Genomic DNA, 27131 nt, shown 5'->3' with positions numbered 1-27131 from the left:
TTATACAATCTTTCATTTAACTGCCTTGCTACTTGTATATTGAAATACCCTCCTTAAAAAATTGTAGGTTGAATTGTTGTAGGCCACCCTGATCTGTTATTATGTGGTGGGAACTATAACTACAAGAGTAAATGTGCTAAATGAGAAGCCATTACCTTTATGAGACAAGATGTTGGGACAGTCAGAAGTCTTACAGCACTAGTGAATTTGAAAAAAAATTCATCTGCGATGCTACCCATTCCTACGTTTTGTATCCACTCCAGCAACATGCGGAGACTGGCTTGCATCTGCTCCCCTTTTGACCAGTGAAAGAAACTTTGCCTTGCACCTGTACAACAGAAAACAGAGGTCATCAAGTAGGCCAGCACAACTCCTACCTCTGGAGTTTCTCCTCTTTAATCGTTTATTCTGTGCCCACAATGCCTTTTGAGGTGAGGGATGGCAGTGCTGGGAAATGGAACATTTGTTCCATTTGGTCCCTAGTGACAACATTCAGCCTAATATGACCTGGGCGCAGATACAATATAGAAATCTGGTTACATTGTCTTGAGCATTTACATCTTGTGCAGCCTCACGAAACAACCTTATATTGCGTACATGAGACATTTTCCATTTTCCGCACTGTTAATTTTAAGACCTGTCTGAACAATATTAACTGAGCGCAGGTTCGTTCATGTCTGAGGACATTTGTATGCATTGGAAACAGGATCGCATCTTTAAAATGGCTAACTTAGCATGGGAAAAGAAACAAAGCTTTCTCTTCAAGGCTTGGAAAAGTCTTTACATTACCGACTGTGGTGTCAAACAATCTGATTCTGCCTCACAGACCATTATTACAGAATATTTATAATTATAAGGTATAAAATTATATATTATATTTATAATATAATAATCTTATTATAGAATATTTCTCAGTCGAGTCATGCTCATCAATGTCTGAGGCTAGCAAATACATTATATTCTGAAACTGTAGAATCATCTTACATCTCAGCAGGAAATAAAGTATGTGATATTTCTATCCAGCATATGGATAGCCTTAGAGAAAATTACCCGAGATGTTACAAATTCCCTTTTGCTGAACTCTTCTTTTGTTTCCTGCACAGGAAATAAGGCAGTGGCATCTGACAGCACCTTTCCTTAATCCAGTATCAATGCTATCAGTCCTTTAATACAATGACAAGTCAATGAATATTCCAATATATTACATTTATTTCAGGTTTTGATTTTCTTTATTTCCCGCCACCGAATTGTTAAATGACTAGAATGCTTGAGAATGAAGAGCATCATCAAATAACTGCTGCAGTTCATTTGGAAGCTTAGGATATAGGTTTAAGTGAGCTATAGCTATTACATTTCGTGCTCCAAAGCCAGGCTGAATTGGTTACTTACTTTGGTTCAATGTCCTTTCTGTATGTGTATAAAGGAAATATTTGAGAAAGGCCATTGCTCTGAATCACTGTGTCACGAGTTAACCCATTTATTCCCAGAACCGTGAACTGAGCATTTTCCTTTAGTCTCCCATTTTACTTTATAATTGTCACTGAGAATGTACAGATATTAGCTTCACAAAAGAGGTATTTATTTTGAAAGAGGTATTTATTATCTTATTGGTGAGATCATTGGTCATTTCTGGATCAGCAGAAGCTGCCTTTTTTTGGTGAGATGAAAATGATATTCCGTACCCCATTTACAATCATTTGTTTTGTTCCCTCTCACCCATATGCAACAGGCTCCGGGGGGTATGACATTCTGCAGGAAGCAGAGAACCTGGCATCTACATTCACAATGGCAGCTAGGAAGTAATTTCTGGATTGGTTTTGGAGATTAGTTGTTCTGTATTCGAGAATTTTGTCATCGGTGGGGTTCTCATTCTCCCTCACACAAAGTACAATAGGATCGATTTTGACTTCACAGAACACTGTAAAACAGGTGACAGTAAACCGGCAGCCTGTTTTACATCTCCTGATTTTTTAATTCCATTAAAGTAAATGGGTATAGAAAATCGGGAGAAATGTAAAACGGGCTGCTGATTGGCTATCATCTGCTTTACACTATCACACAAAGTCAAAATGACGTCCAATCTGTTTTCCGTTGGGAATTTCCATCTAGCCGATTTGTTTTTGAATATGAGGAACAGCAATGGAAGGCACCAGGCTAGTCATGCAGCATCAAACGTGGGCAGAGCTCCCTGTCAGTACCTCCAAAATGCACAAGTAGAGTCACATTTATTGTGTGTACTCTGTTCATTTGTACCACATGTTGAATGGCCTAAGCAGTGGTCCTTAAAGTGAGATGGTTTAAAAAACAGCCCAGGAAGTGTTTCAGCTTTTTTTTGGGCGTGGCCATGAGCAGCAAGGGTATTCTTGCTGAATCCATGAACATTCTGCCAGTCTGCTGCTAGTGGTTTAGGGTGGGAGCAGGCCGATTTCCCACCCTCCCACAAACGGTGGTATTTAAATGAAGCCCAAATTGAAAATTGTTTGAGTCTCAATGGCACTGGCAACTTGGCCATTCCGCCAACTTCGCACCCGTTTCAGATAGAAGTCGAAGATAGCGTTGCATCATAGGCTTTGGCGTACAAGCTGGACCAGTCCATCTCTTTATGCATTCGTGTGTTTTGCGGATTTCATTGCATTTTGGTTCTAATTCATATTCTGCTTTAGTATCTCACCATATAATACACATTTGTAAGCTGAAATAAATCCGGGATTTCTAAAGGGGCTGAAAACATTTTTCACATCAATATCCTCTTTTGCATTTTCCATGTTTTTCATATAATTTCAACAGTCAACTTTTACATCTTCTGTGGACCTTATATTAGAGTACAGTTAACAGCGTGACCACTACTGTGCTTTTCCATAAGTAATTTCCCTCTGTTCCAAGTTTTCACCTCCTCTGCTGACTCTTCCAAGGTAATATTGTTGCTGACAGTCCTCTGATACTTTACTAAAGTGGACCTAGATATCAACAGATCTGGAAGTGATCATAACTGATACCAATCCTGTCCTGAACTAATGCCCATGCATGCCCTTCCCAATAAAGACCAGAAACACTGGCAATTTCATTTTTCCTACCCTTCCCTTCCTCCCCCTTGTCCCTGGGGGACATTGAGGCCATATGCATCATGGCGATTATGATGATTATTTGAGATCCACTGAACACAATACACAGCATCAATTCTGCAACTTTCTTAGTTTGTATGGCTGAGTCCACATTGGGTTTTACTAACTGAGCTACCTGGGTGCCTGAAATTAATGTTACAGCTATTTATATGAATGAAAGCTTGTGTACATTTTAAAGATCTCTTTCAGTACTGAAAGAGTTAAATATTTTCTAAATTAACCTAACCTACTGGAATGCTCTATTGCTCTGATGTGTTCAAAAATCAATGGATGTTTAAATACTCATAAATTACTGATGCTGTGCATGCCAAGTTTCAGTCCTTGAAAGTAAATAAGCATTTTTCTTTCACAACTCTCCAAAGAATTTTATTTTGACTAATTCTAGTTTTGAACATTTCCAAACATGATATCGACTGGCCTTCTTGTACGACATTGTTGGATAGCTATATATCGCTTGCTGAAGTATATGGAGCAAATGGTATGATTCTTTGGCATGATGCATCATTTACCAATCCATTACTATATTTAACTAAGAATTTTTCCTTTATGCCCCAGTGGAAATGAAATATTTATATCAGAGTCTGTCAATATATGGTCAACCCGTGTACACTTTGACCATTTGGAAATTAGATGAAATTTTTAGCCTGTGAATTCTGCACAAGTTTCTGTAAAAATCACAATAAACTCTAATTGCTAGGATGCCACTGCAATGTTTGGCCACATGGAGCGTATGACTTCTCAGTCTTACTTTTGGTTTGAACAGGTTGTCTTGACCTGATGTCTAATATAAAGCATTATCTGTAAAACATTATATGGTTTCTCCTGGACATTTTCTTTTGGATTGGGGTAGGGCGATTACAGTGCTGTGGGTGTGTGCACAGCAATAGAAAGACCTGCCTGTTCTATTGAAAATATATATATCTATATATATATATAATATATATCTATCTATATATAATATATATCTATCTATATATATATATATATATATATATATATATATGTATATATTACATACAGCATGCAGATTTCATCATATATAGGTATTTCCCTATAGCACAGAAAAAAAACCACTCAGTTCTTGGCACCTGTGCAGTTACTAGTATTTCAACTGGAAGCTATTAATCAAATTCAATTTCCCTGCTATTCCTTATATCCTTCCATATTCTCCCTTTATAAACATCTATCCAATTTCATTTTAAATAATATTCTAGTCTCTGCCTCATTAGCCACTTGTGTTGAATTCCAAGTCATAATAATCTTCGAAATGAAAAAAACTTATAATTTCCCCATTTATTCATTCTATACTAGAAATACTCACACCCACAGGTTGTGGTGGGATTATTGCCTGGTAGCACAATGCTGGAAGTAAGAAAATTGAGGTAGTAAAGGAGACTTCCCTGAAGAACATCCCAAATCCCAGGGCACTTGGGTTCCAAATTCAAATTCATGTTTCTTTTCTCCTTTTCAATTTGGTATGAAGTACATACCAAAGCAAGTTGAGTGGTTAGAAACATATATATCATCTTACCACACTGAAATGTCTCTGAGCAATTCATATTATGTCAACCTTTTTTTTTAACCAGCAAACGCCCATAAACAATGTGATGAATGCCCAGTTAGTCTGTTGTTGGTGGCATTAGCTGAGGGCGGAATGTTGGTCAGGACACTGGAAGAATTCTCCACCTTTCTTCAAGTAGTTTAACATTGAAAAGAAAGATGGAAACTCAATTTAACATCTCGCCCATGAGATAGGGCCCAGGGGCAATTCAGGCCTCCCTCAGTACTATCATCTTAAATTCTGAACTGCAATTCTGATTTGGGCCTTGAATCAACTAATTTTTTATTCTTTCATGGGATGTATGCGTCGCTGGCAAGGCCAGCATTTGTTGACCATCCCTAATTGCCCTGGAGAAGGTGGCGGTGAGCCACCTTCTTGAACCGCTGCTGCTGCATCTGTTGTCCATCTGCTGCAGGTATACTGACTGTGCTGTTGGGGAGGGAGTTCCAGGTTTTTGACTCAGTGACATTTCCAAGTCAGGATGGTGTGTGGCTTAGAGGAGAATTTGCAGGTGGTGTTCCCATGTGTTTACTGCCCTTTTTCTTCTAGATGGTAGAGTTCATGGGCTTGGAAGGTGCTCTCGAAGGAGGCGTGGTGAGTTGCTGCAGTGCATCTTGTAAATGGTACACACTGCTGCCACTGTACGCCCATGATGGAGGGAGTGAATGTTTAAGCTGGTGGATGGGGTGCCAATCAAGCGGGCTGCTTTGGTCTGGATGGAGTTGAGCTTCTGGAGTATTGTTGGAGCTGCACTCATCCAGGCATGTGGAGAGAATTCCATCACACTTCTGGCTTGTGCCTTGTAGATGGTGGACAGGCTTTGGGGAGTCAGGAGGTGAGTTACTCATCGCAGAATTCCCAGCCTCTGACCTGCTATTGTCACCACAATATTGCTTTGGTTGGTCCAGTTCCTGACAAGGCAAGTGTTACTTTCAAATCCCATTTCCCTTTTAAAGATTGAAGTTAGCAACTGCTTTAAAATTTGTTCCTGAAGGAATTCATTAAATTTTTTTGCTTAGAAAATGATGAATTAATTAAGCAACTGCAACATATGGTGTAGGACTGTTTGACTGACAACACAAAGAGATGCTACATGAATATTCAGTGATCACCCAGTTAATATTTTAAATGAGACATTTTTATAAAAGCAGTAAAACTTCTGAAGCTGTTAACCCACACAGAACATCCAGGCAAATGTAGAATCATTGAACGATATAGCACAGAAGGAGGTCATTCAGCCAAACGTGCCTGTGCCGGCTCTTTGATAGAGCTATCTAATTTATCCCATTCACCTTTCTTTCTCCATTGCCCTGTAAATTTTTCCCTTCAAGCATTTATCCAATTCTCTTTTGAAAATTACTATTTGATCAGCTTCCATCACGCTTTCAGGCAGTGCATTCTAGATCACAACAGTGTACCGTTTAAAAAAAAATGTTTCCTCATGTTACCACTGGTTCTTTTGCCAATCACCTTAAATCCGTGACTGGTGATAAATCTGTGTCCTCTGCTTACTGACTCTACTGCCACTGGAAAAGGTTTCTCATTATTCTTATCAAATCTCCTTTTAGTTTTCTCTGCCCTAAAGAGAACCCCAGCTTCTCCAGTGGGGAAACGATGGCATAGTGGTAATGTGACTGTACTAGTAATCCAGAGGCCCAGGCTAATACTCTGGGGATATAGGTTCAAATCTCACCACGGCAGCTGGTGAAATTTAAATTCAATTAATTAATAAATTCAATTAATTAGCTTTTAATTTCAGATTTTCATTAGTCAGCAATGGTGACCATAAAACTACCATCGATTGTCATTAAAAACCCATCTGGTTCACTAATGTCTTTTAAGGAAGGAAATCTGCCATCCTTACCTGGTCTGGCTTACATGTGACTCCAGACCCACAGCAATGCGGTTGACTCTTAACTGCCTTCTGAAATGGCCTAGCAAGCCATCCAGTTGTACAAAACCGCTGCTCAAAAGTTGAAAAGGAATAAAACTGGATGGAGCACCCGGCATCGACCTTGGCACCAGAAACGACAATGGCAAACCCAGCCTGGTCAACCCTGAAAAGTCCTTCTTACTAACATTGGGGGGCTTGTGCCAAAATTGGGAGAGCTGTCCCACAGACTAGTCAAGCAACAGCCTGATGTAGACATACTCATGGAAATGTACCTTACATCCAACGTCCCAGACATCACCACTCCTGGGTATGTCTTGTCCCACTGGCAGGATAGACCCATCAGAAGTGGGGGCACAGTGGTATATGGTCGAGAGTGAGTTGCCCTGGGAGTCCTCAACATTGACTCCGGACTCCATGAAGCCTCATGGCATCAGATTAAGCATGGGCAAGGAAACATCCTACTGATTACCACCTCAGCCTTCCCTCAGCTGATGAATCAGTATCCCTCCATGTTGTCAACACTTGGAAGAAGCAATGAGGGTGGCAAGGGCACAGAATGTACTCTGGGTGGGGGACTTCAATAGTGATCCCACAACCAATAGATCAGATCAAAACTCTGTAATCCTGCCACATCCAGTCGTGAATGATGGTGGACAATTAAACAACTAACCGGAGGAAGAGGCTCCTCAAATATCCCCATCCTCAATGATTGGGGAGCCCAGCACATCGGTGGAAAAGATAAGGCTGAAGCATTCACAACCATCTTCAGCCAGAACTGCCAAGTGGATGATCCATCTTGGCCTCCTCCTGAGGTCCCCAGCATCACAGATGCCAGTCTTCAGTCAATACGATTCACTCCACGTGATATCAAGAAACAGCTGAAGGCACTGGAGACTGCAAAGGCTATGGGCCCTACCAACGTCCCAGCTGTCGTACTGAAGAACAACTGCTCCCCTAGCCAAGCTGTTCCAGTACAGCTACAACACTGGCATCTACCCGACAATGTGGAATGACCTGGTCAAAGAAAGCAGGACAAATCCAATCCGGCCAATTACCACTGCATCAGTCTACTCTCAATCATCAGTAAAGTGAAAGAAGGGGTTGTGGACAGCAGTATTAAGTGCCACTTAAATAGCAAGAACCTGCTCACCGATGCTCAGTTTGGGTTCGCCAGGGCCACTCAGCTCCAGATCTCATTACAGCCTTGGTTCAAACATGGACAAAAAAGCTGAACTCAAGAGGTGAGGTGAGAGTGATTTCCCTGGATATCGGCAGCATTTGACCAAGTGTGGCATCAAGGAGCCCTAGCCAAACTGAAGTCAAAGGGAATCAATGGGAAAACTCGCCACTGGTTGGAGACATACCTAGCACAAAGGAAGATGGTTGTGGTTGTTGGAGGCCAATCATCTCAGCCCCAGGATATCACTGCAGGAGTTCCTCAGGGTAGTGTCCTCGGCCCAACCATCTTCCGCTGCTTCATCAATGACCTCCCCTCCATCATAAGGTGAGGATGTTCGCTGATGATTGTACGATATTCAGTACCATTCGCAACTCCTGACACTGAAGCATATGCAGTAAGACCCAGACAACATTCAGGTTTGGGCTAATAAGCGGCAAGTAAATTCGCACCACACAAGTGCCAGGCAATGACAATCTCCTATAAGAGAAAATCTAACCATCTCCCCTTGACATTCAACAGCATTATCATCACTGAATCCCCCACTATCAACATCCTGGGGGTTACCATTGACCAGAAACTGAACTGGAGCAGCCACATAAATACTGTGGCTACAAGAGCAGGTCAGGGAATTCTGTGGTGAGTAACCCACCTCCTGATTCCCCAAAGCCTGTCCATCATCTACAAGTGTTACCGATCGCTCCAGTCAAAGCCCCCAATCAAAATATACGATTCTGATTGTGATGGGAGAAACGCACTGTTAATTAAATCCCGTCCCGCCACAGGTCGCCTAATATATAATTTTTAAACTTTCTAAATTAAAGAAAGACCCAGACAAATTGTACCATCTATTAACCCCCAAATGAGGCTAACCAAACCAGGTATCTTTAAATCAACAAATTAACTGTTTAATTAATAAAAACTAAATTCTTTAACACTATGAAGATATAAACAACATTTAAAATAGAAAAGTTAAAGTCCCTGCAAATTTACAGTCCAATGTTGCTTGAAGTATAACAAAATTGGCTTAAGGACAGAAAACAGCAAGCCATAGTAAATGGTTGTTTTTCAGACTGGAGGATGGTAGACAGTGTTGTTCCCCAAGGGTCAGTGCTAGGACCACTGCTTTTTTTGCTATCTACATGCACAACGCTATATACAACACACCATGGCTCCTTAGACAGCGCCTTCCAAACCTGTGACTTCTACCAGCTAGAAGGACAAGGGCAGCAGATGCATGGAAACACCACCACCTGCAATTTCCCCTCCAAGCCATACACCATCCTGACCTGGAACTATATCTTCCTTCACTATCACTGGGTCAAAATCCTGGAACTCCCTTCTTAACAGTGCTGTAGGTGTACCTACCCCACATGGACTGCAGCAGTTCAAGAAGACAGCTCACCACCACCTTCCAAGGGCAATTAGGGATGAGCAATAAATGCTGGCCTAGCCAGCAGCACCCACATCCCAGGAACGAATAATAAAAAAAAAACTTGGATCTTGGAATACAGATTAGAATCTCAAAATTTGCCGATGACACCAAACTTGGAGATGTGGCAAACAATGAGGATGATATGAACCGCCTGCAGCAGGACATAGACTAGCAGAAAGGGCAGACATGTGGCAGATGGAATTTAATACAGACAAGTGTGAGGTGATGTATTTTAGCAGAAGGAATAGGGAGAGGCAATATATACTTAATGGCACAGTTCTAAAGAGTGTGCAGGAACAGAGGGACCTGTGGGTGCATGTGCATTGATCTTTGAAGCATATGGGATCTTGGGCTTCATAAATAGAGGCATTGAGTACAAAAGTAGGGAAGTTATGCTGAACCTTTATAAAGCTCTGGTTAGGCCCCAACTGAAGTATTGCATCCACACTTTAGGAAGGATGTGAAGGTCCTTGAGAGGGTACAGAGGAGATTTACCAGAATGATTCCAGGGATGAGGGATTTTAGTTGCAAGGTTAGGTTGTAAAAGCTGGGTTTGTTATCCTTAGAACAAAGGAGATTGAGGGGAGATTTCATAGAGGTGTACAAGATTATGACAGGCTTAGATAAATTAGACCATGAAAAACTGATCCGATTAAGTGATGGTACAAGGCCGAGCGGACACAGGTTGAAGGCTTTAGGCAAGTGATGCAGGGGGAATATGAGGAAAATCCTTCTTACACAACATGTGGTAATGATCTGGAATCTGCTGTGGGGTGGTGGCAGTTGAGACAATCAATGATTTCAAAAGGAAATTGGATGGGTGCTTGAAGGAAATAAACTTGCAGGGCTACGGGGATCGAGCAGGGGGTGTGGGGGTGTGGGAGTGACTGGATAACTCCATGGAGAGCCGACATTGGACTCGATGGGTCTCTTTTTGTGCTGTAAATGACTTTGACGCTCCCCTTTTTTAACAGGGCTGTGACATTTGCAATCCTCTAGTCCTCTGGCATCATACCCACATCCAAGGAGGATTGGAAGATTATGGTCAGAGCCTTCATAATTTTGACACTCAGTTCCCTCAGTAACCTACGATGCATCCTTTCTGGAGCAGGTGACTTTTCTACTTTGAGGACTGCCAACCTTTTAAGTACCTCCTCTTTATCTTTTTTTCTCTTATCCAGTAGGAAACCTACTTAAGAAAAAGCAATCCAAATACTGCAATGTTTTAAGTAATAGCCACTTTTTGAGAAATCAAGGTTCCAACTGTACTTTGAACTGAATCCAAGAAGCCTAATTCTCAGTGCAGTTTTAAGTTAAACTCAGTATGTTCCTGGTCACAGAGAAAAGTATCAACATACTACTCCCAATGGAAGAATCAAAGCTAGTGGTCATTTACTATTATTAGAAAAAATATGGGAAAGAATCACAGTCAAAACATTGTCATGCAGTCCACCACCTGCCAAGAATGAGGCACATTAATTTCGCCACATGGACATTAAATTTCAAATTGTTGCTGGGAAGAAGAGAAGGCCTGTTACAAGGAATTGCCAGGCCCCTGGCCAGAAAGACATTTTTGCATATTAGCAGACAGTGTTGGAACAAAGGAGCCATCCCCTGCTCCCCTACAATACACAGAACAGACCTGGTCAAATCAGTCAGTCACGTGACCACCCTGCTGGCCAACTTGGGGAGTTTTAAGTTGTAGAGACAGTGTTTGAACTGGCAGAAGGCAGTTTTGCTCCTGGACTGAGAACATCTCTCTTCTGTCTGCTCCAATCTCTTTCTCACCAGCTTTGGAATCCAATGAAGACACATGAACCCCAAGAGAGAAAGGTCTCCTACAATGAACAAGGTTTAAGAAGAATACTGGGCCCCAACAAAAAGCAAGATCTACCTACAACTAAGGACTATACAGTGAGCTTAATGACCCGTAACCAAAGATTCTTCAGACATTGCCTCAAACCTTTCCATTTTATTTTTCTTCTGCTCTTTTCTGTCTCTATTTGCATGTGCGTATCGCATATGCATGCTAGCGTGGGGTGCAGCGTGTATCCGTAGGCGTTAACCGAATTAGAGTTCTTAAGTTTAATAAAATTTCAATTTTTCTTAAACCTAAGAAAACCTGTGTGTGTGTGTTGGTTTCTTTGGCTTTTAATTGGAAAGCGTTGAACAAGGATTCACCAGGGGGGTGTTAAAAATAGTGTGTTTAAAAAATAAAACCCTGTTACAGTAAGACCAGGTGAAGGCTGAAAGGGAACCCTAGACCTCTTTCTCACCTGGTCGTAACAACATAAACATTTTAATTTATAATTTATCATGGGAAAACTTTGAAAATTTAAATTAGGGTAATTTTCATTTTTAGCAATTATTCAAGCCATGCTTAGTTCAGTTTCCCACCCATACATTCAATGAATTTCTTCCTTTTATGTATTGTCCCTGGAGGAAGGTTGACCATGGGCTTCAAAAATCAGTGCACAGTGGCTTAAATATGGGAAGTCAGGTTAAAAGGAGCAATTTTCCAAGTATCCACTGGTGGTGGAAAATGTTGGATAGTCAGAAGCTTTTTCCCAGGGTGGAAGAGTCAGTTACTAGGGGACATAGGCGAGGGGCAAAGTTTAGAGGGGATGTGCGAGGCAAGTTCTTTACACAGAGGGTGGTGAGTGCCTGGAACTTGCTGCCGGGGGAGGAGGTGGAAGCAGGTACGATAGCGACGTTTAAGAAGCATCTTGACAAATACATGAATAGGATGGGAATAGAGGGATATGGTCCCCAGAAGTGCAGAAGGTTTTAGTTTAGACAGGCATCAAGATCGGCGCAGGCTTGGAGGGCCGAATGGCCTGTTCCTGTGCTGTACTGTTCTTTGTTCTTTTTGTTCAATAGCACATTATGGAACTTCACAAGAACACTGCCCACTTCATTTTCCATCCATTGATTCTACAGAGGTTGGCCTCCATTAGGCATGAAATGACCATTGCTGAATACCTAGGGAAATAGCAAAAACACGGACAGCACTGTTCTGTCGCTACACCTTCTTATATCCTGCTGGGATTTAAACCAAAAGTCTTCTGAGTGCAAGTCCAACTCTACCTGAGCTGCCCAAACTGAATTTCACAACGATGCTGGGATTCGAAGACCTTCCAGTCCTGAGTCCGACACTGAACTGACTCAACTACCAAAGGGAACGGGTTAAATCCCTGATGCTTGTTCTTTCACAATGAAGATTACAATGGTGCGAGCAGCTGTTGTCTTGCTTGCTTTTAATCATTGATGCTGTTCATTTTGTGCTGTGATACACAAAGCAGATTTTCCTTCACCTTAAAGAGACTCAGTAACTCCCCGATGTGTCAAAATTCAACAGTTTGATACAACTCTTCTATGACCATCCAACTCTTCTATGACCATCCTTTTAGTTATATATTCAGAATGTATTCAGAAATGGTGATTTTCAATTGTCTTTTTAGGCACCCTATGATGTCACCAATCTGTGTTTTTTTTCTTTTAAGTGCAATTCAAAATTTTGAGCTTATTTGTAAGATTCTGTTTAGAATATCTAATATGGACATAATGCTGTGGCAGAAAGACTGCTGTTGTGGTGATGATGGGCGGCATGGTTTTTATGACCACATATTTTCATTTATTGCACTCATTGGCTGCAAGACCAATGAGAAATGGTGCCTGTTGAGAAGGCATCCCAAGGGTGCCATCCTTAATAATGCTATTAAAAAACTGCATGCAGTTTCTGCACAAAAGCAAATGAATGTTTTAAAACAGCAAAATATACTTGTAGTAACTGATATGGAGGGAGTCTGCAGCTAGTGATCATTCAGCACCAACATTAATGCCTTTTCTTCCCCGATCCCCGCATTTCTCCAGATATTAATTTATTCTCTCTACACCATTCAAGATTGTAAGAAAGCTGCTTCCTAATTCGGCCAATGATACTCTTAATCAAGCTGCTCAGATACATAGTGCTGGGGGTGGGGGGCATTGTTTTTACATTTTCATCCTATTGGGAAACTAGCTCCCATCACCCATGGCATAGTGCACTGAAGCACCAATATGGAGTGCTACCATACCTCTCCTAAAAGATGTTTCATATTTTTTAATACAAGGAATTGCCTTTTATCCTCAAGGCATTGGCTAACACTGGGATATAGTGCTGCATGTGCTAGTTGTGCTCCAGTACCTTACCTAAGTGGCTATTCTTTATATAAATTCCAGATCGTGTCTCTGGGCATGTATTTGATGATGAGAGGCAAACCGGTTGAGTTTTGACCTGTCGTCTTACAATGTCTGCATATGCACGCTTTCCAGTGGGAGTCATTGAAAAGCAAACAGCAATGATAACACTCTGATGTTACCCCACTGATTTTTCCCTCGTCTGATAATACAAATTACAGCCTTTTATGGATTTGCAAAAATTGCTGTTTTATCCACCTCCTCTCTCAGAACAGTACTATAACCTGTATTTTATTATATTTCTATTGCTACACTAAAGCATAGACAAGTGAGCATGTGCAGGTTCCACCTGGAATGAGATATTTTCCACACTCGGATAGTAAAGATAGATTTACACTGCTTTATTAATCCCAGCAGGCAGGGTCTGTAGATAACCTGTAGGCTACATCTGCATTATTAAAGGCTGCCTGCAACATTAACTCTCATGTTTTGTTACACAAGCCTTGTTCTATCTTTTAGAAAATTTCCTGGCCCTTGCAATCCAGCAACATTACGATCAGGAAAGATTAAACAGGTTGGGGCTCTTCTTTCCAGCAAAGACAAGACTTAGAGGTGAACTATTAGAATTATGACCTGTTAAGAAGGGGTTTGATACAGTAGGTGTAGAGATATTTCCACTTGCGGGGGTTGACCAAAATTAGAGGCCATAATTATAAGATAGTCACTAATAAATCCAACACAAAATTCCGGAGAAACTTCTTTATTCAGAGAGTGGTGAGAATGTGGAAGTTGCTACCACATGGGCCGGGATTTTCAATCACCCGCTTGCCTTCAATTAATGGCCTGTTAAGCTCCTTGAGGAGGTTGTTAACAGTTCGGGGAGAGCCAGAAGGCAATTTTCAATTCCCGAACCTGAACAGTCTGATGCACGTTATTATATAGCTGTCGGGTTCAATGCAAGGAGGAATTAAGTAATTTTTTTTGCCACTAGGGGTTTTTGTGTGAGATCAGGCATAGTATCTTTTAGTTGGCTGTTTGGCCTCTTCTCTGCACAGTGAGGATGCTGACCCTCCGATGTCTTGCCTCCTCTCTCTGCGAGGCAGCAGCAGACCCAGTTGCCTTTGATGATTGTGCTCAGCAAGCAGCTCCTGCTTCCTGGCAGAGCTTGGCGCCACTAATTGGGTGCCAAGCTTTCCGCTGGGGGAGGGGAGGTGCATCTACATTTAAAAACTGCATCGTGAGGTCAGGACCCAGAAATTATCCGGGCATCGGGTTCCAACCCTGGATTGAAAATCAAGCCCATTCAGTGGTTGAAGCGAGAAGCTTAAATGCATTTAAGAGAAAGCTAGAATATTACATGAGGGAGAAAGGAATAGAAGGGTGCGTTGATAGGATTAGATGAAGACGGATGGAAGGAGGCTCATGGCCTGTTCCTGTGTTGTGAAAGTTTATGTAATTCCATCTAAAAATGTAATTGTACATTGTTAAACTTACCCCTATCCATGAGCTGATTGAAGAGGGAGGCATTAGAGAAGAAGAAAAGGTAAGCAAACATCTGTGCTGCAATTTCAGGGTGCACCTCGTATTGGTGGAGCAGGTCCAATGTTGTCTGGTATATTTGCATGATGTTGCGAACTGGCTCTGGAAGAGAAGAATTCATCCAGCAATGTCCACTCTCAGTCTGAAAGGGACTACAATCCAAGAAGGCAGGCAGTGTAACATAGAGAGACTGTAAAACAAAGAACAATGATGATGTTTTTATTTAATCCATGCCCATGTACTTTTCAAGATAAGGAAAAGTAACGCTCAAGATTAAACTTATGTCCAGAGTAGAGACAAGGCAAGAGAGAAAGTTATTAATAAGGGAAAAGATAAACAGACCGTGACAGGAAGGGACAGTGATTATAAATCTAAGAGCAAATCAGCGGACAAGGCTAGAGGTTACAAAAATAATAAAAAGACAAAATTAAAGGCTCTGTATCTGAATGCACATAGCATTTGAAACAAAACAGATGAACTGATATTTATTGCTATTTGCACTAAGTACGATCTGATAGCCATTACAGAGTCATGGCTGCAGGATGACATAGATTGGGACCTGAATATTGAAGGGTACATGACATTTAGGAAGGACAGGAAATTAGGAAAAATAGGAGGGGTGGCTCTGTTAATTAATGATGGTATTAGCACAATAGAGAGGGATGACCTAAGCTTAGGAAACCAGGATGCAGAAGAGGTTTGGGTCGAGATGAGAAATGATAAAGGCAAGAAGTCACTTGGGGGAGGGTGCACAGGCCCCCTAACAGTAAACACACAGTTGGATGGGGTATAAAGGAAGATATAATAGGTGCTTGTCAGAAAGGTACAGCAGTAATCATGGGAGATTTTAATCTATACATAGATTGGAAAAATCAGATGGGCAAAGGTAGCCTAGATGAGGAATTCATAAAATGTTTTCGGGATAGTTTCTTAGAACAGCACGTTCTGGAGCCAACCGGAGATCAGGCTATACTAAACCTGGTATTGTGAAACGAGACAGGATTAATTAATGACCTCATAGTGAAGGCACCCCTAGACAGCAGCGATCATAATATGATTGAATTTTACATTCAGTTTGAGGGACAGAAGAGTGCAAGACTAGTATTTTAAAGTTAAATAAGGGCAATTACGAGGGCATGAAAGCAGAGCTAGTAAAAAGTGAACTGGCAAAGTAGGTTAAGGGATAGGTCAATGGAGATGCAGTGGCAGACATTTAAGGGGATATTTCAGAATACACAGAATAGATACATTCAAACGAGAAAGAAAAATTCCAAGGGGAGGACCCACTATTCGTGGTTAACAAAAAAAGTTAAAGATAGTATCAAACATAAAGAAAAAGCATAGAATTGTGCAAAGATGGGTGGCAAGTCAGAAGATTGGGCAGAATATAAAAAGCAGCAAAGAACAACTAAAGGATTAGCAAGGAAGAAAAATTAGAGTATGAGAGAAAGCTGGTGAGAAGTATAAAGAAAGATAGTAAGAGCTTCTATAGATATTTAAAAAAGAAAAGAGTTAACAAAGTGGGCGTTGGTCCTATAGAAAGTGAGTCTGGGGAATTAATAAGGGAAAATAAGGAGATGGCAGATAAATTGAACAGGTATTTTGCATCAGTCTTCACCATAGAGGATACAAGTAACATCACAGAAATAGCTGTAAATCAGGCAATGGAAGGGACGGAGGAACTCAAGAAAATTACAGATCACCAGGGAAGTGGTACTGAACAAATTGTTGGAGCTGCGGGCTGGCAAGTCGGGTCCTGATGGACATCATCCTAAGGTCTTAAAAGAAGTGGCTAGTGAGATAGTTGATGTGTTGGTTTTGATTTTCCAAAATTCCCTAGATTCAGGGAAGGTTCCATTAGATTGGAAAATAGCCAATGTAACCCGTTTATTCAAAAAGGGAGACAGAAAATAGGAAGCTACAGGCAAGTTAGCTTAACATCTGTCATAGGGAAAATGTTAGAAGCTATTATTAAAGACGTTATAGCAGGGCATTTAGAAAAATTCAAGGTGATCAGGCAGAGTCAACACGGTTTTGTGAAAGGAAAATCATGTTTAACCAATTTACTGTAGTTCTTTGAAGAAATAATGTGCTGTGGATAAAGGGGAACTGGTGGATGTACTGTACTTAGATTTCCAGAAGGCATTTGATAAGGTGCCACATCAAAGGTTATTGCAGAAAATAAAAGCTCATGCTGTCGGGGGTAACATTTTGGCATGGATAGAAGATTGGCTAGCTAACAGAAAACAGAGAGTAGGCATAAATGGGTCATTTTCTGGTTGGCAAGAGATAACGAGTGGTGTGCCACAGGGGTCAATGCTGGGGCTTCAACTTTTTACAATTTATATAAATGACTTGGATGAAGGGATCAAAGGTATGTTTGCTAAATTTGCTGATGACTCAAAGATAGGTAGGAAAGCAAGTTATGAAGAGGACATCAGGAGGCTACAAAGGGATATAGATAGGTTAAGTGAGTGGGAAAAGATCTGGCAAATGAAGTATAATGTGGGAAAATGTGAAATTGTCCAATTTGGCAGGAAGAATAAAAAAGAAGCATATTATCTAAATGGTGAGAGATTGCAGAGCTCTGAGATGCAGAGGGATCTGGGTGTTCTAGTGCATGAATTGCAAGAGGTTAGTATGCAGGTATAGCAAGTAATTAGGAAAGCTAATAGAATGCTATCATTTATTGCAAGGGAATTGAGTAGGGAGGTTATGCTTCAGCTATCCAGGGCATTGGTGAGACCACATCTGGAGTACTGTGTACAGTATTGGTCTCCTTATTTAAGGAAGGATGTAAATGCATTGGAAGTAATTCAGAGAAGGTTTACTAGACTAATACCTGGAATGGGTGGGTTGTCTTATGAGGGAAGGTTGGACGGGCTAGGCTTATGTCTGCTGGAACTTAGAAGAGTAAGAGGTGATTTGATTGAAACATATAAGATTCTGAGGGGTCTTGACAGGGTGGATGTGGAAAGGATGTTTCCCCTTTGGGAGAATCTAGAACTAGGGGTCACCCATTTAAGACAGAGATGAGGAGAATTTTTTTCTTTCAGAGGGTCGTGAGTCTTTGGAACTCTCTTCCTCAAAAGGCAGTGGAAGCAGAGTCTTTGAATATTTTTAAGGCAGAGGTTGATAGATTCTTGATAAGCAAGGTGGTGAAAGGTTATTGGGGGCAAGTGGGAATGTGGAGTTGAGATAATCAGATCAGCCATGATTTTATTGAATGGCGGTGCAGGCTCGAGGGGCCTAGTTCTGCTCCTAACTCGTATGTTCGTATGTCCACTTTGCAGTTAACAGTATTATTAAGCACTCTTGCATCTAGACTTAGGCCAAATTCACATACAGTGCAGAGTACCATCTGGACAATGCACCATAAGCTGTACCTTTTTTGAAAGATATCCTAAACCATAGCCTTCTGGCATGTTCATTTCCAAATATACTTCCCTTATGGCCTCTTTTATGATCACGATTTGGGGGCATTTTTGTGTTATGTATTTACTGAGTGAGTCTTCGGCTACTCTAGTGGGGGTAGGACATCAAAACTGAGTCTGATCCTGTCCACTGCTGTGGACTTTCTGTCAAGAGTTACTAGATAGCAATCAGAAGCAGGAAGCCTGGTGGACTTGGTCTTGCTGGCCAGGGGCACGGTGGCTGGTTGTTATGTAGCTAGCTCACCGAATTCTATCTCTGTTGCTCAGTTACCCCTTAAGGTACTGAGCCACTGGGCTGTTTTTGTGATACACTTTTTTAACCTCCAGAGGGAATTTAGTTGTCAGTTAAATATTTATGTCTGTCCAAATTGTTTGATTATTCAACTGTGCCAATAATTTGCCCCATGTCTATTCCTGTTCACAAAGGAAAAAGAATGTAGATTCCTCATGTCTGGAACTTACTAAACCACAAGGGTATGAACACAAGTTTAAATAAACTTATAAATCACATGGATTAATTTGAATTAATTCATAGCACTCCACTATGCGTTTGGTGCCAGAGATATTTACAGAATGTGACCTGACGTAACCTGAGTAAGCAGTGCTTTTATTTGGATTTATAGCCATTTGCTGAGCAGAATAAATGATGAGTCCCATTCTGTGCCTCCTTGGGATTAAAGACTGTACTTATTTAAATTCTTCAAATTTTTAAGCTTGCTGATTTGAAAGAAAAAGCTCATTTACAACTAGGCCCTGAAATAAGAACAAATGCAAAGACTGACAGTAATAACTGAAGGGAAGAATTCATTGTGAGCAATATCTGTCCCAACCTCAGTGGACCTCTGCCAATACATTGCCATTCAAGGGGCTAATGAGCTTTACCACTTGTGCAAGCATATTACGAGAGGAGGTTGGTAAAATACCATGGACTGGATTTTTGTTACAGAGACGGGAAACAGGAGCCAGCTCTGGTTTTGGGTCAGAAACCTGCCTCTGGTGGGAAACTGATTCAGGTTTAGATTTTCAAATGGGTGAGTCCTTAATTGGTATGGAGATGGGTTTCCTGACCACTTAGAGCCAGTGGAGCCAGGAATGCAGGTGGGTCAGATGAAGTGTGGAGCTAATGTAGACACCCCACAGCAGCCATCACTGAGGTTGCTGGTTGTCCTGAGGGTGAGATCTGTGTTTTGTGCCAAAACCTTCCACTGCACCAGAGGGAAATGAGATGTCACAGAGGAGCTGGAGGCTTGGAACTAGGGGCAGGGCAGACCATCACTTCATCGATGAAAATTTGGATCTAATGCTGGAAGCCATGAGGGAGAGTAGGAAGGTCTTCTTCCCGGAGGGTAGGAGGAGGCCACTTCGTTGTACAGCAGAGGTACCTCTCCGTTCAGTGTTATCCCCCTCCACCCCCTCTTACTCCTGCTCCTTCCCTGATGAGCTGTCTCCTTCCAAGGCCTCACTGTCCTCAAGGTCCACAACTCTCTGGAGGACCACCTTACGGACAGTGCAGCAGAACATCACAATAACCAAGACACTTGCAGGAGGGTACTGGAGGTTGCCACCCACCCGATCCAGGCACTGGAATCATTCTTCAGAAGCCCGATGGTCTGTTCAATGGTTGGCCTGCTGAGCAAGTGGCATTGGTTGTATCGCCTCTCTCTGAGGTTGCCATAGAGGGGTCAGTAGCCATATCTTCAAGAGATTTCACTTATCCCCTTGGATCTATCCACACACTTTGGAGGATGGTGTGATGATCCAAGGCAACCCGGACTGGTGGAGGATAAGGGAGAATGCGAGCACACACATGGAGGAAGCTCTTGTGGTCGCAGACCAGTTGTTGGACGTCGAGAGAGTGGAAGCCCTTCCTGTTGATGGTTTTCACTGGCCAGTCACTGGCTGCCTTAGTGGCCACATGGACACAATCAATGGACCCCTACACCTGGGAGAATCCAGCGGTGGAGGCTAAACCCAATGCCCTCGTTGCCTGCGCAGGGCCATCTGTGTCAAAGTGGATATAGACGCCCACCCTGCGGAACGCGGCATCCGTGACCTGCCTGATGGCGTGATGGGCTGCTGACTACGAGATGCCACCTAGGTCTGCAGCTGTTCCCTGGACCAACCTGGTTGCATAGAAATTCAGGCTGAACGAGACCTTGATGGCTGCAGGTAAGGGACTGCTGTGAGGGCTACGAGGCCTCAGATTATTGTAGATCAGGACACAAATGTCCAAGACCATCTGCCTGGATAAGCGCAGTCCTGTACGGCATTGGCGCTCTGTCATTTGCAGGTAACTGACTCTTGCATGGTATATCCGATGTCTTGGGCAGCGCCTTCTTACCCTTGCAGCCCCCCACTGCACCTCTGGCCTCCAGCTGTCCAGTAGGTTGCATCTGCTGAATCTCATCCTGGCTGCTCCGTCCAATGTCAGAGTAGCCTCTTCCCATCTGAACTCCCTCACCTGGGCTTTGTGTGTTCACCAGGCCTTCCCCTGCTAACCCCAGGTGCCCAAGTGATGCCAGTGGCCTCACATCCCTCTCCAGATTCCTGCCACTCACCACTGAGAAAAGCAAGTCTTACAGCTCCAGCAATGGCTACTATGTGGCACTTTTGGAGCAGCTGAGCTTTATTTTAGACTTCTGCATCATGTTAAACAGTCCCCTTCCCATAGCCCTCATGCACTTTGCATTGTTTACGTCTTCTAAATCTTGCCGTATTCCAGATATGACTTTCTTCCCTTGCCCTTCCTTTAAAAATCCCAAACTGCTGCTGACAAGCCTGCTAATAAGTGTCACAATAAGCTCAAAAGGCAATTAATTGGAGGTGTGCGGGATTGCTGTTCCCTCTCTCCCAGCATCCCTTTAAAAATGGTGTCACGTTCTGGGGGCAGCGAGACCCAGTGCTGATCTCAGAGAACGTGATCTTCAAATCGCGTGCACACCTGCTCCTGCCCCCACTGGGCTTTAAAAATCCAGTCCCACAATTAAAAGCTAGTGCAGTGGTACAGGACTGTGCTTTTATAAACCAATTTTCTTTGAAAATGTTTAAAGTCATATACTTAGCATATTCGTGACAGTTGAGCAGCTAGTTTCTTTTAATGTTTATTTTAAATCACTTGTACTGTTTAGTTTTCTGCTAAGCCAAATGTGATTTCTTCTTCGTTCATTGTTTGGTACCATTATGCAGATGAGATGCCAGAACTACCCGGGTACTGCCAGTATAGGATGACAGCAGCAGCAGAGTTACAACTATTTGCAATTTCACCATTCAGAACATTAACCTTAAGATGGTTTGGACTAGGGAAAATTCATCTCACTGATATTTATCCAAAGTTTTTTAATTACCCCCAGAAAAAATAAGTTACTGTACACTGTCATGGGAATAGAGGTTTCAATTGTAATCTCCTCTGCACTGGGACTAGCATTACACATCAAGTAGAAATACAAGGCAAATGATTGACGAACTTCAACTTCTATCACACTAGTTCTGCCTATGCTCGGGGGTGAAGCAAAAATCATTTTCTTATGATGAGATACTAAGACTTGCTCTTAGTAAGCATTTGTGAATCAGCTTACTTTGATTTTCCTATAAACTTTCAGCCAAACCGTTACAACATTGAATTGCTGCACCAGTGCTCTACAGTAATGTGGCACATTGGAAAGTAAACTTTTGAACTTTTGCTGAATGAAAAAATGATGCTGTTCCATCCAGTTATCTGAGAACTAATGAAGCTATCAGTTGTGTGGCTTTGGATTCAGACACAAATAATACTTGAAAAATGAGAAAGGAGTAAAGCCGGTATGTTATTGTGCTACCATACTTGCTGCTAACATGGGAATAGAGTTTTAGATTTGAGATTATTTTTGCTGTACACATTGGATGTTCCTTTCTTCTCTGAAACTTACAGCATCACCACACAGGCTGCATTGAGGATTGTAAACTTGCCTGCAGAGATAAAATTGACGCTGCAAGTTTTTGGAGAAAACGTGGAGCACACAGTATATATAGGGTTGTCTCCTTTAGCTGTGTCCAAACCCACAAAGAGGACAAAGCTTAGCCCAAGGGCACAGGAAAGAGTTAGGGGGCAATTTTCCCCAGATGCTATCGACACTAAATAGCCTCCGAGCTGGCCAAGATTGGGTCTTAAGCTGAAATGTTCGTATAGCCCATGTTTAGCACAAGTCGCTATCCCGGTAAAGGAGTTGAAGCTTGTAATAGGAACAGCCACCTGGAGGATCGTTAAGAGGTTGATAACCACTTAAATGGCCTGTTAACACTTGTTAAGGAGGCTGCACAGCAATTTGGTGGATAGCACTTGAACTACTGCCCTCTCCTAACAGCGACCAGCTGACTAGGAGTAAACAAGTCTTTGTAGAGGAATAAAAGCAAAATACTGCAGATGCTGGAAATCTGAAATAAAAACAAAACATGCTGGAAATACTCAGCAGGTCTGGCAGCATCTGTGGAGAGAGAAGCAGAGTTAACGTTAAGGTCACTGACCTGAAACATTAACTCTGCTTCTCTCTCCACAGATGCTGCCAGACCTGCTGAGTATTTCCAGCATGTTTTGTTTTTATTTAAGTCTTTGCAGAGGATTTTGAGCACTTAAAAGTTTTCATCATTTTTTACTGTTCATTCGCTGATGCAGGTTTGAAGAGGACTTTTGAATCACTTGCGGAGATTTTCTGGGACACTTTGTCAAGACTTCACAAACATTGTTAATATTTACTCCAGCAATTCTCTGACAACTTCACTTAAAAAAGTAAGTGTTGTGCTACTCTATTAGACGCCTTATAGGAGTCACCAGGAGGAAGGGAGTGCTTGATCATTGACATTTTGCAATGGGTCCCATTTGGTCTGCAAGAGGAATGGGAGGGCATGAGGCCAGGCAGGGCAGCACCAGCTGCTTCAGGAGAGTGGGACAGGAGGACAAGGTGGACTTCTTATATAGCAAAATACTGCGGATGCTGGAACCCTGAAACGAGAGCAGAATGTGCCGGAAACACTCAGCAGGTCTGGCAGGATCTGTGTAGAGAGAAACAGAGTCAACATTTCAGGGTCACAGACCTGAAACGTTGACTCTGTTTCTCTCTACGCAGAAGGTGGACTCCTTCCCCACTGCAGGTACAGGACATCCCTCCTCCACCAGGACCTCCAGTGCCATATCCGTGAACCTGTGCACCTTCTCAGTCAGTCTCTGAGCCATCCCGAAATGTGCTGCTGTGCATCAGTCAGCATACGCTATAAGTTCAGTGGAAAAGGGCGAGTGGAGCCCACATATACTGCTCTTGTGAAAATTGTGTCCAATTAGCATTTGGCACTAAACCTACAGGTGTCTGATTTAGCACGTTTAGCACCAAACTTCCATGCTAAAATCAGACTTTCAAACGGGGGCATGTTTAATCAGCACAGCATCCATTTAGCGCCTGTTTTTTTACCCTTCCACTAAAATAACCCCACCCCCCTTAAAGCCATAAAATACACAGCCAAGCTAGGTCCCTGTAAATAACATGTGCTAGAATTTACCAATTGTGATATTAGCAGATAAACCCTTTATTGTAGAGGAGGTATCAACCCACTAAAATTAGAGGATAATGCCAGTGTTAAGAGTAACCAATGGAGGAATGACAATAGAACTTGCAAAGCACTTGTCCACTAATATTGCCAACAGTAATTTCTAAACTATGGGTTCCAGATCATAAAATTCTTGTATAGTGGAATACTAACATTTTATAATAGCTACATACTTTCTTTTATAGACAACATTTACCAGAATTATTTGCCATAAATTTCCAATAGAATGTGCTTAGAGGCTTCAAAAAACATCTAGTCTCAAATAATCATTATTTTGCATTTTATATAGGTACAATTATTATAATCCTAGAAAAACTAATTTTCTCAGCTTTTGTATCAAGCTCAACTTGAATGAATTAAAGAATATTTTTCCTCCAGTTCCTAGTTGATAGATTTTATATTCACATATTCTGATATTTACCGATGTGCAGAAGACATAGCCCCCAAACATGGAGAACACTTTTGTTTTTTTTTTAAGTCCTTTGAAAACATGAATGTGCTTGTTCACTTTTCAATTAAAAAAAATGACTGAGTAGTTGCCTCTTAAACTGGATTATCCAGGCAGAATTTTACCTGCCCTGTGGTGGTGGGAATGGCAGAATGGAGGCAGGGCTCCCCAATGTTTTCCTGCTGTCAACCAATTTTACCAGATGCGGGCGGCGGGACCGATCAGTGGCTGATAGATCGGTGGCAGATGGGTAATTAAGGTTGTTAAACTGCCAATTGTCAGCTATTTCTCTACCTTTCTCTGATTTTATCAATGGCGCACAGGATGCATGGTGGCTCAGAGCCTTGCCTACTCAAATGGAGCGAGATCTCAGCGGTAATTGAGTTGTGGAGGGAATTGCCATGCTGTGAAGCTGTCTGCAGGCTGTATGTCGATGCTATCAAGTTTGGAGACACGGCAGAGGGTGGGGCCAAAGTGAAGTGCTGCTAGTGGAAAGATGTATTCCCAAGTCCACAGCAGCCACTGGAGGCAGGACAAGGTTCTTAAGAGACTCATGGCAGTAGAAGCTTCACCTGGCAATGGGGTCGATGTTTTCAGACTTTGACTCCTCCAGTGAGGAGGAAAGTGGCTCAGAGATGGGGTGCAGCTAGATGGAGCCTCCACCAGGACCTCCATGTGGAGCAGCTGTACAGTGGCTAGGGGAGCTCCAGCGGCCAGAGGAAGCCACTGGACATAGAGGACGTATGGGGGCTAGAGGGCAGCCTCATGGTCACAGAAGACGCTACTCAGTAAAGCCTGGTTACCCGACCTGAACCCAACCAAACCCAACTACATGCATCAGGTTCAGGTTGGGTCGGGTCTATGTTCTGTCCAGCGTTCCGGCTCGGGTCGGGTTTTGTTTTGTATTGTTTTCTTTTTAATTACGTTTTGACGTGATTTTTTTTCTGTATTAATAACATGTTTGATATTTTTGGGTCGGGCATGAAAAAAAATTGAAGGACTCAGACCCGGGTCGGGTTGGCTGTGGTCGGGTCGGGCCCGGGTCGGGTTTTAATTTTATACCTGAACCAGGCTTTACTACTCAGCTCAGAGGGTATAGTCAGAGGCTCAGCTTCAGCAAAATGTCCGAGCACCAATGTCTGCAAAGACTGCGTCTCTCCAGGGAGGTAGTGGTGGAGTTATGTGGTATGCTGCAGCAGGACTTCATGCCATTGGGAAGTGGCGGGCACCCAATGCCTGTACCATTAAACCCTTAGCATTTCTCTGTGCCTGTCAGTACTATATGCCAAATCCTTCTGTTAACACAGGCACGCCAGAGGCCCTCACTTTTACATACCATCCATGTGATTTCACGTCTGTTGCATAAAAAACAAGAGTAATTATACATTGAATATCAAGACTTTAACTCCCATTAAACATTAAATGCTTCTGCAGATAACAAATTATCACCCAGTGAAATCCCAAGTGCTCGTCCATGCATTTGCATGCTTGCTTACGGTCACTTCTACTTGGTGCTCCCCTTGTGCCTGGAATTAATGTGGAGGCAGACAAATGCCTTTCTTGCTCCAGTGCATTAGTTGGCCATGACTTGCGTTTTCTGGGTGCCTGAGCCCTACTGGGGCTGAGCAATTCGGGCCCAACTCAGTCGTCAGACCAGCGTGCAGCCTTGGTGTCACCATCAAAGGGGCCAAGGATTTGTCTTCAGCTAAGGTAGTGCCTAGAGAGGAACCGCCATTGCCTTGAGCCTGCCCTTCTTCAGCCCCCACATGCACTCCTCTGATTGCCTGGAGCAGTTCCATAGATCTCATGAATGAAGCCATGCTATGGAGGTCTGTGTGCACCCCCTGCATCCACTTGGTGCTATGCTCTGTGTGTCTCTCCATGAGTGTCGCCAGTCTCTCAATGGAGGATGCCATTCATGTGTCAGAGATATGGAGCCACTCATGACATGGATGGACTCTCCAGGGATGGGATTTCACTGCCTCTGGAAACTCTGACAGACCTTCACACATTTGATGCTGCAGCTGAAGCATCTGATGTTTTGCTGATGATACCTGAGGCTCGCCATCTACAGGAAGCTGAGGGAAATGGCCGCAGCTGTCACTGCCTCCGCTACCTTCTGCACATCTGTGCCGTGCTTACCAGACTGTGCCACCCATTCTACATGTGCAATAAAACTCACTGATAGGCTCACAGAACGGGCAGACAAATGGCTGATGGAATTTAATACTGAGAGGTGTGAGGTGATGCACTTTGGCAGAAGGGTTAGGGAGAGGCAATATAGACTGATTGGCATAGTTTTAAAGAGTGGGCAGGGACAGAGGACCTGGGGGTTCATGTACATACGAACATACGATTTAGGGCACGACTCAGAGAAAACATTTCTCCTCATTTCCATCTTAAATGAGCGACCCTTTATTTTTAAACAGTGACCCCTACTTGTGCACAGATCTTTGAAGGTGGTAGAACATATTCAAAGAGTAGTTAGCAAAGCATATGGGATCTTGGGCTTCATAAATAGAGGTATTGAGTTATGCTAAACCTTTATAAAGCTCTGGTTAGGCCACAACTGGAGTACTGCATTCAGTTCTGGTCACCATACTTTCGGAAGGATGTGAGGGTCCTTGAGAAGCTGCAGAGATTTACCAGAATGGTTCCAGGGATGAGGGATATTAGCTACAAAGTTAGGTTCGAGAAGCTAGGGTTTTTCTCCTTGGAGCAAAGAAGATTGAGCAGAGATTTGATAGAGGTGTACAAGATTGTTACAG

General features: G+C 42.5%; 1 protein-coding gene across 6 annotated transcripts in view; it reads right to left on the bottom strand.

Moving 5' to 3' along the window:
* Positions 1 to 27131, bottom strand: part of radil (Ras association and DIL domains) — a 146916-nt gene that overhangs the window by 36997 nt on the left and 82788 nt on the right. For all 6 annotated transcript variants that reach the window (XR_010977368.1, XR_010977369.1, XR_010977370.1 and 3 more), the window contains 2 exons: positions 14863 to 15097; positions 156 to 328 (listed from right to left, as the gene is read on the bottom strand). Coding sequence is in view for 3 of the 6 variants with exons in the window: in XM_068055796.1 (XP_067911897.1) it covers positions 156 to 328; positions 14863 to 15097 (408 nt within the window). In the remaining 3 variants the exon portion in view is untranslated. The remainder of the gene's footprint in view (positions 1 to 155; positions 329 to 14862; positions 15098 to 27131) is intronic.

The sequence above is a fragment of the Heterodontus francisci genome, chromosome 24, assembly GCF_036365525.1.
Source record: "Heterodontus francisci isolate sHetFra1 chromosome 24, sHetFra1.hap1, whole genome shotgun sequence".
NCBI classification, from domain to species: domain Eukaryota; kingdom Metazoa; phylum Chordata; class Chondrichthyes; order Heterodontiformes; family Heterodontidae; genus Heterodontus; species Heterodontus francisci.
This window is presented reverse-complemented; position numbering and strand designations above follow the sequence as displayed.